This window comes from Haplochromis burtoni, unplaced genomic scaffold (genome assembly GCF_018398535.1).
Source record: "Haplochromis burtoni strain Fernald_Lab_line unplaced genomic scaffold, NCSU_Asbu1 Contig_463, whole genome shotgun sequence".
NCBI lineage: Eukaryota > Metazoa > Chordata > Actinopteri > Cichliformes > Cichlidae > Haplochromis > Haplochromis burtoni.
The window spans coordinates 80,436-90,789 of record NW_024582824.1 but is presented as its reverse complement, the minus strand read 5'-3'; the positions used below and the strand labels follow the sequence as shown (position 1 = coordinate 90,789).

General features: G+C 41.8%; 1 protein-coding gene across 1 annotated transcript in view; it reads left to right on the top strand.

Moving 5' to 3' along the window:
- Window positions 1-10,354, top strand: part of LOC102293646 (cytochrome P450 26B1) — a 36,757-nt gene that overhangs the window by 21,370 nt on the left and 5,033 nt on the right. Inside the window, exons 3-4 of the mRNA XM_005946350.3 lie at window positions 9,821-9,939; window positions 10,179-10,335. Of these exons, the coding sequence (XP_005946412.1) occupies window positions 9,821-9,939; window positions 10,179-10,335 (276 nt within the window). The remainder of the gene's footprint in view (window positions 1-9,820; window positions 9,940-10,178; window positions 10,336-10,354) is intronic.

The window sequence follows — 10,354 nt, the reverse complement described above, 5'->3', positions numbered from 1 at the left end:
TGCACACGCAACATCACGCACAAAGAATCGGAACGAGAAAAACAAGAAGTAGAGCTCTCTGTGTTTTCCTGTAAATCAGTCTCTCATTTTCTCTCTGCAGACACAGTTAAGGTTTTTTTTGGAGGGGTTTGGAGGCGGGGTCGGGTTTCCTTGCTGCCGTGCCCCGGGACAGGCGAGGGGTTGGTCGGGTCTAATCTGAGCTCTGATCCCCTCTCCTCTCCCTGGAGACCCCCGCACTAACCTCATGTAATGACCCCTGATTAGGAAGGCTGCCTCCGACACGGCACAAAGAGGGGCTTTCTGTGGGGGCCCAACATACACACACACACCTGAACGCTGCCTTGGATGGATACACACACAGTAAAGTTGCTTAGCCTCATAGGTTTAAGCTGAAGTGCCTCTGAGCAAGACTCAAAACTCAAACTCGTGACCTCTGGCCTCCATAATAGGCAAAAAAAAGAGATCCTTCCTAAGTAGATCAGCCAATGTGGTGTCAAACTGTCGAGTTCAGAGAGAATTTTGACCTGAATGCAAAGAGGAAAATCCTTGTCTTTTAAGCCTTTTCTCTGATAGAAATAAATCATGAAGAAAAAACGATTAAAACAACAAAATTCCACAATTTCTTTAACTTATTTAGGGAAAGAACGGAGAATTATCATGGCCTCGACTCCAGTCAAGCTGTCCCCGAATGTTCGACTGTTGTATCTAACCTGATTTCAACTTGTCTACTGTCCTGTTTATGATCGGGAAACCCGCAGTTCTGGATCATTTTTAGCACGACTGATGTGTTTAGATCTCTTAATGGTCCTTCCCCTTTGCCTTTTTGAGTCTCCTCAAGTTGATGAAGTCATGTGGAGCATAGTGATGAGGGAAAAAAATGGCACACAAGCATCTCAGTCCTGGCTGTGTTTTTTCTGGGGTGAGACAGTATTTTTTTCTCTGCAGTGTCAGTCTCATTCTGAGGGATGAGCTAAAAACTTCAGTTGTGGCCGCAGACCCGGTTCTGGTCACCGGTTATGCTCTTCTACATGAAACAGCAGAGGATGTTTGCTCTCTCTGCACAAGTTTCGAGCCTGTGGTAAGATCACAGAGCACAAGTGGTCGAAACTTTCAGGACTTTCAGGGAGATCTAAAAGCAGCCTGGAAGCTGTCATGACATGCCCTAGAAAATCAGCCAAGTTCAGGTAAGACACTTGATTTTTGTGGGCCTCCACGCCACCTCATACATCGTCTTAGTTTCAGTGCCGACCAATCCCATCATGGATCAGTACCCACCACTGCTGCCAAGTTAGTCACTTTCTAGCTAGATAAATATATATGGATATATAAGCACTTAAGTCAGCTACCCCTGAAAAAAAAACAACATTTTATGGGATTGTTTAAACCTTGTTGCAGATACAGAACTAGAAAGACTTCAAGAGAGCTATTAGTGAACATGTAGGTTTAAAGAGCCATCAGAAAACCAATAGACTGAGCTTGTGGCAGGTGCAGAGAGGCGGGTGGCTTGCAGGGTCCTTCAAATATACGCGTGTTTACACTTTGACTTTCAGCTTGCTGTGGTATTTACAGACACATAACTTCAATATAAGGAGGGCCGACAGAATGAATGATATTATAAGGAGAGCCAGAGGTCAGCTGGCCATTTTTCAGCAGCTTAAACAAGTGTGTGTGTGTGTGTGTGTGTGTGCGTGCGCGCGCGCGTGTGCGGGCTCCCTCCTGTTTTTCTCGATAATAAAGCTAAGTCAACAGAAAGAAGCGAAACACCATCAGCTGAGAGAAAAATAAGAAACTGGTTTACTGTCTGACCAGCTGGACCAGAGTGTCTCCTCTGTGTGTGTGTCTGTGGTTTTCATATGGAAAAACAATCTGCACACAGCACATTAGCCTTTTTGGTGGATCAACAGAGCCAGCCAGTTTCCATATAACCCCGTGTTAAGCTAGGAAACTAACTCCATCAAAGAACCACAGTAGACTGGTTTTCCACTACGGGCCAATCAGAGCCTAACAAGGGCAGCCAGGACTTACACATTATCCTTGACTGAAAACAACATCGAACATACCGTTTGCATTTCTGCTGCAAACTGAAGGACTTTTTTATTTTGGTGGGTTTTAGTTGTGTAGGCTAAGATCGTTGCTCCTGCTGGATAAACAACTAGATGGGTTTGAGCGTAGTGTTTGTTCTCATGTAGACTTTCCAATGAAATATGTCTTTTTCAGATCTGTGCAAACACTACAGGCACGGCAAGACTGCTTAAACTCCACGAAGGTATTCGATTAGGTTAATGACTCTTGGCCAGAATCAAAAATCAGAGTTTGGAGATATATCTCTTTTATTTCCAGCTTAAAAAAACTGAAGTTCAATAATTAGAGGTTGTAACTCTGTTTTTGGTCTCCACTGTCACATCAGGGAAGATGCTACACAATTTGTTAGCTTTGACCACTCCCCCCCTTTTTTTTGGACACATTGCATTCATCAATGTTTTAAATTCAATTAAATTTGGTTCTATTTATATTGAACAAATCATAACAACAGTTTCCTCAAGGTGCTTCATATTGTAAAGTAAAGACCGCACAGTAATACAGACAAAATCCCAACAATCAGGTAACGCCCCTATAAGCAAGAACTTGGTGACAGTGGGAAGGAGGCTGTCATGAATCGCTGTGCGGCAGGCAGGAGTTGGACCCAAAATGCAGGACTCACAGACTCGAGGGAATGAACTCAAAACACAGCTTTATTTGCCGGTAGAACAAACATACAAACTAAACTAAACTGGACTAAACTGGGAAACCACAAACTAAGAACTCACAGAGAGACACAGGGAGATCCACACAGCATGAGGGACAACACGACACTGACTCAGAGAAACACAGGGTTTAAATACACTGGGAAGTAACGAGGGGAATGAGACACAGAAGGAGGGCACAGCTGGGAGAAATCAGGACTGACGAGACAAGCAAAGCAGGACGCATTCACATGAGACACGGACCATCAAAGTAAAACAGGAAGTATCACACAGAGACGCGAACTTGACACAGTGGAGACAGCAACTAAGAAATACAGAGACATAAACCATAAGGCAGAGGACTCTAAGAACCAAAATACACAGGGAAATACTCAGCTGGGAACACAAGAGACTAGACTAGAGAGAGTAACAAAAAACCAACCATGAGAACATAATGCACAATGCAGAGCGACAGAAAGCAAGAAACTCAAACATGCAAAGACACACAATTACACAGAACAGAGGGGACACAGAGAGACATGAAGGGCAAGGGATCAAAACTAGAAGCCATAGAATAAATCACACACAAGTACAATAATACAAAAATCACAAAGAACTAAAAACGCTGGGTCAGGAGACCCAGGACCGTGACAGAGGCAGCTGGTTGGGGCTAGATTAAAGAAGCAGGCTACGGTTATAAACATGCTTCTTTAGAGAGTCCTACTTGGCTCTCAGTGGAAATGTTTCCCTCTGTGATGGAACAACACTGTGCAAACACTCTGTTGACTGTGGCAGCCACTACTTTTATTTTCAGCTTCACGAGATACTTCTCACTTCTTCAATTTAAGCCCACAGCCGCCCGCACATTCCCTCATACCATCCCTTTCTTTTCCAGTTTTTCTCCACATTTTCCTTCCCCCTTTGTTATTCTTTCTTTTGGAAACATTGCCCGATCCTTACATTTAGGAAAAACCAAACTTGGACAAAGAAAAGATAGAGATGTAGAGAGAAGAATGGACAAGAATCTGACTCGATCTGACACCTTTTCTCGGTTGCTGCCGGGGTTTTCTCGAGGAACTCCAGAAACGCTTGCTTTAAATAAGATACAGTGAAATCAGAGAGATGTGATGTCTGTGAAAGTGCTGAGATGGTGATGATTCTTTGCATGGAGCCCTTGTATGTTTGTCTCAGCCTCCTGTGCTTCTGCTCATCACCAGTAGAGGGCACTGCAAAGTGGGACTGAGGTGAAGCCCACTCTGTGCGTCCCTTTTTTTTAAATCCAGGTTTTATCATTGCTAAAATCAAATTTACCTCTTAAAAATTTCAAAAGTGTATATACATATTTTCTAAAGATCCAGTGGAAGTTTAAAATCAGTACAGTACTACGCTGTCTTAGAAATACTGCATGCAAGAAAGATAATTTAGTTTTGAGAAAAGTAATACTCAACAATACCCAGAAAGTAAAAATCCAGCAGTCCAGCATTACAGCTTGTTATTACTTGACATGAATACACAGTAGCACAGTGGTACAATGGTTAGAGCTATTGCAACACAGCAAGAAGGTCCTGGGTTTGAGTCTAGGAGCTTCTTCTGTGCGGAGTTTGCATTTTCTCCTTGTGCCTGCGTGGTTTCCTGCAGGATAGCTTCCACCCACAGTCCAAGACGTGTATGTTGGGTTCATCTGTGATTCTAAATCAGCCGAAGGTGTGAATCTCTTTGTGCAACCAGCGTGTACCCTGACTTCCACCCAGTGACAGCTGGGAGGGGCTCCAGCCACCCCATTACCCTGAATTAGATAGAGATGTGTTCCTGAATACAGTGCTGTAGCTGCATGTTAAACATGTGCACTGCTGTTAGTTTTTCCGCTCTATATTTCCAAATTCTGTTAAATAATTAAAAGTTAAATTTATTACGTGCCTTCCTCCTAAAAGTAAATGACGGGGTGAAATATTAAGCTTAATATTGACCTTAACCCTCATCAGCAAAGCAATCACTTTGTGAATCAACGTGACAATACAAGCAGGGAAAAACACAGGGACTGCTTGTGTAAGTAGGAGAAATGAGTAAAAAGGAATAAATAGTATGGTTTAGAAAAAAAGGATGGATGAAGGGGCAGGGAGAGCCAGGAAGAGGTGGGAGCAGAGAGAGAGAGAGAAAGAGGGAGGGAAAGGAGGGCAGAGAAAAGAATAAAGGAGTCTTTACATGTCTGTGGAACCAGCAGCTCGCAGCACTTTCACATAATTTAAGACATATGGACGTTATTAGGACAACTGTGTCTGTGTGCGAGTGTGTGTCTGACTATATCTGTGTGTGTGTGAGAGAGAGAGCACAGGAGTGAGTGTGTCTTTAAGCATGTGTCTTTGCGCTGCAGGCTACAGAAGACAGTCACGTTTTTGTGGTGCAGCAAAATGACTGTTGTATTGAACAATCCCCCACTACAACACACACACACACAAACTCCCGTCTTGTGTGGAACTTGGAACGTCCCAGAGTGACACTACATAAAAAACTGTGTTTGATTGGCAGCCAGAGAAACTGTGTGTGTTTCTCAACATGTGTGTGTTTGTCTGACCTGTAGTTACCTTTCAGAGTCTCCCGTCTGCCTGCTCACACACTGACTGCCTGACTCACGGGTCCTACAGTAGCTCAACCTTTCTGCTCTGTCTGTACTTAAAAGTGTGTGTGTGTGTGTGTGAGTGTGTGAGTGTGTGTGTGTGTGTGTGTGTGTGTTGGAAGAGACAAAGTGCTCAACCAGATTGACCAATTATGCATAATCCAGTGCAGACGGGTTAAATGGCTAAATTCACAATGTTACACAGCCTTATTTGGCCTAACTAGTGTTTCTGGCGTTCAGTCTCTGCTTGGTGTGTGTGTGTGTGTGTGTGTGTGTTTGCATGGTTTTTATTGCTGATTTTTCATGATGATTCACAAACATATTTGCGTTGCATGTACTGGATATTGTATATAAAAGATAAATGGAGCTTCTTGATTTAAAAAGTGCCTTAAACCTGAATTCTTTTGAACGGCCAGCAGAGGGAGATTCCACTGGTTGCGAAGAGATTTCGGGTAGCGTTGAAGGTTATTGGAAAATTATTTGATCTCCGACTCTCAGTCAACACTTTTCATATTCTTTAAGGTCTCAGACTTTAGCTTTCAGACTGACTGAGCACAATGTGATGTTTAAATTGTAAACTGTGGTTGTATCCATCCATACTTCTCTACATTAAGATATTTCCAGGACAGCTCAGAGATGTAATCTCTCTAGTTTGTCCTGGTCCTACCTGGGGCTTCATCCTGGTAGGACATACTTGGAACACCTCGTCTTACCAGGAGGTGTCCGGGTGGTATCTTAATCAGATGCCTGAACCACCTGAAACACATTCTTATCTGAAGGTATGCTGAAAACTAACAACCTAGTTTTTATAAGCAAAACCTCAGCATGAGGAGACATGATGAGGGCTGGTGGAAGTTTAAGGCACAAAGCTGCCAGCCAGAAGACTGTTGCATCCCCTTGGGGAGCTTTGTGTTTTGTGATTTGTTTTGCTCTGTTTTCATTCACTGATTGGTTAGGTTTAGGCACAAAAAGGACTTTGTTCGATGTAAGACAAAATGGCTCTGTTATAATATGCCCCTTCACAACAGCAGCCCTGCACATAAGCAGGGTACATGGCACTCAATGTGACACCGAGTTGTCTTGAACAAGCATTGATACGTGCGTAACACTCGTCTCATTATCGCCATGATTGGTGCGACACTGACAGCTTTGACAAATTTGACTTTGGCAGCGCTCGACACCATGGGAATGCGAACAGGCTGACCACAACCCTGTTTTACCACGCAACTTCAGCAACCCTCACGGGACAATCGATGTCATTATGAAAAGAGTGGAAAGCAGTTTAAAGATGCGCAATCCTTCGAATTTCATCCAAATCCAATCAGCGGTGTCCACTGTTTCCTGGGCAACAGACAAACAAATGACTGATTAATCCAACATTGACAGCCCTCAAAGTAGCAGACGAACAAAAGACGTCACTGCAGTTTCAGTATCTCAGGCTCTTTTGAGTTCAGATATTGTGTGTAATCTCCTGTGGTTGGGGTTGGGCAGCAGGTCGTGTAAGCTGATCTGTGACCAGCAGTCCCAGGGTGCGGCAGCAGAGGAAATGTAGTGCTACTAAGGTCTTAGAGGGCTCTGTGATCTGCACTAACCACTCCCTAACGCACAGCACATACGTATGTACCCGTACACTGCGCACATGTAACGCATGCACGCACTCGTGCACTCGGCACCAGCTCAGTGGACTATTGTTCATTCATTTTCAGGAGGGCGTAGGGAGGGAAGCAGACTTTGGAGGAATGAGAAGAGCGGCAGAAAATAAGAGGGAAATGAAGTAGAGAGCAAAATAAGAGTATGAGCGCCCAACTGATGTTTTGGTGGCTGAAACATCAACCTCAAGAACCACATGTACCCTCTCTGGCCTTGGTTCAGATCCCACTAGAAGCTGCTTTCTTCCCTCTCAATAAGTCAATGAAGAGAAACACTCCACACAGAAACACTCCACTGGCTCCTCCGGTGTGTTAACATATGGGAAATATATTCCAAAATAAACAATAAAGGCACTTTGTTTGTGCATATTTCAGTAAAGCAAAGAATCTGGACACAATACAGTTTTTACGAGCATATACTGTTATACTTAAAAAAAAAAAAAAAACTCTTTCCCCCATACAGACAACACTTGACAGCCTCCCCTGTACCCTTAATGATGAGTTTTGACACTTCACAATATCAATAAAGACGTGGTTTGACCACCATTAGAATAGTTTCCGGGTTTCTCCAAGGATAGCTGCATAAGCAGAGACCAACCTCACCAACTTTTGATGAACAACCAGTCATTTTGTTATGTAAAAAGCCCTGAAATATGACAGAAACCACTCAGTTAAGAAAAGGGTTTCAAAGGTTACTCCTCATCAGCTTTCAGGTGGTAACGAATTAAGGATGATTGCAGACAAAAGCCATTATCAAAGAGATTAAGCATATATTTTCTTTAACAACATGCTGCTATTAGAAACAATACCTATACAGGATTTTTTTTTAGCATAGATTAGTTTCTCTGCAGGGTCTAATAAAGGAGAAAGTCATAAAAAGAAACCACAGCGATTAAATAAAGCAGAGAAAAACCACAGACAAGTAGCAGTTGGAAGTTTGTATGTGTATTTTAGATAATAAAAACGAAAGCCATTAAAAAATAATAAAAAGCCACTTTACATCTGCTGGATTGGAGACATTTCCAAAACAACTGTAAGGCTTCAATGACCACTATTTATTAGAAGTTTTCCACTTCTAATGGAAACTCAGCTCATTCAGCTTTGATTTCTGATTCAGGAAAACCTATAAGATGTATTGATTAGAGGGTAGTCCAAATTAAATATGACAGTCTTTTTTTGAAGTCTCAGTGTGACCATTCTAATATCATTGTCTTGTTTTGGAGCCAGGTGTGATTGTTGAGTGCATAGACACAGTTAGTTACTACTAGGCAGAACAGTGTTTCATTATTATTTTTTTTATTAGTATTTTTATATAGTATAAAAATATAAAAATATTTTTATACTATATAAAAATATAGTATTTTTATATAGTATAAAAATATAAAAATATTTTTATACTATATAAAAATATAGTATTTTTATATAGTATAAAAATACTAGAGCGCAGACATGTCGGACAAACAAACAATATTTGCTTTAAAATACTCCAAATATGTTTGAAGTGTCCACTTTAGTTACTTGCATCAATGGATGTAAAGGATAAAAAGCCCCAACAAGTCAGCCATGCCTTGGTTAGATTAGGGAGCAATATTAAAAATAGTAACTGTGTACAGCTATTAAGAAGAGAGAAATTTTTGTAGCAGCCTGTGAACATGTTTATTTTTGTTGTAAAGTAGGAGCATTTTAATATGGGGCTCTATGGGCATTTACCAACTTTTGGAATCAGCCTCAAGTGGCCACTGAAGGAACTGCACCTCACTTCTGGCATATTCTTTTTAGGTGAAATCCTAAACACAGCTACAAAATTTGATTTCACTCAGTGTTTTGAGAAAATAATTAAGGCTGTTAACGGCTACAGTTCATCTGGTTCTAACTTTGTTTTTTCTTCTTCACTCATCTACACAATTAGGAAAATGTCCGACCGTTAAAGGAACAAGAAACTTATTAGTTCAAATAAAACTAAGCATGGGTAGTTGACTCATTTTAATATAAAAGCTTTATTCTAGTCGATTTCCATCTCCTTTTTCTCCTCTTCGGTGTTCTCCCCTCTAAATCATTCCCAAGACTCTTTCATGGGCAGTTTTGCACTTTAAATCTGATGGAATATTATTTGTCCAAACAACACTGACGACTGGTGACTGATTCATACTAAGAAATACTCTGCGCAGCCAGGAAAGAACTTAGCTCTTCCCCCTCTTTCTGTTCGTGCTCTTTCTGTCTGTCATTCTAGTTCTGCTGACTACAGGGGAAAAACCTCCACAATGTATAAGTCTCTGTAAAGACCAAGCAAGAGCAATAAGGAGGGAGAGACAGAGAGAGGGAGAACTTGGGGATAAATAAGGAACGGGAATCATAGAAAATGAAAAAAAGAATGAACACGTGATGGAAAGTCCAGCCTAGGTAGAATTTAGAAGAGAGAAGGAGATCAATGATTAGACAATTTAGAGAAATATGAGAGGCCAAGACAATGGCTACAAAAATACAGCCAGATGTTTTATCCTTTACCAAAAACCAGTTGTCTCTTTCATGGTCAACTGTAGAACTTTGTACCAAATTTCACTTGTAAAGTGCACATTTTTAGATGCCCTGCAAACCAAGAGACAGACACAAAACACCCCAATAAATTCCCAGTGAATACCAGCATTACTGCAGAATAAACTTGTGCTTCCTGTTGTCTTTTCACATACCTGTCAGTCAGGATTTACCGAGGGGATTACAACGTATAATCTGTGGACATTTGTCCTCTGTTTTGACTTGCACTTCTCCAACAGCTGGGCGCTGTTGCATTCTGCATTTGAGACTGATGTTATTTGCTCATTTCTCTGTCTCTCCAGGTGTTTGCCAAAGTGTTCAGCCATGAGGCCTTAGAGTCGTACCTTCCTAAAATCCAGCAGGTCATCCAGGAGAGTCTCAGAGTGTGGAGCTCTACGCCTGAGCCCATCAACGTCTACAGGTACGGCCAGGAAAGGACAGTGGAGACAGTTGTTAATGTAGCTAAAATCTGGGAGCAAGACTAAAACAGCGCTCCTATCCTAGGTGAATGCAGGTAGAAAGGTATTTATGATGAGTATCGCTGACAACACAGAGTCGTTATCAGCAGTGGTAGAAACTCAGAATATACAACAGTTCAAAAACACAGGCTGCTTCAATGGGCTACTAAATTAATATTATTCATCTGTCATTTTTCTGCAGGGAGAGCCAGAGGCTTTCCTTCACCATGGCTGTCAGGGTGCTGCTGGGCTTCAGGGTGACGGAGGAGGAAATGAAGCATTTGTTCTCAACCTTCCAGGACTTTGTTAACAACCTCTTCAGTCTGCCCATAGACCTGCCATTTAGTGGCTACAGAAGGGTAAGTGTATCATATGACC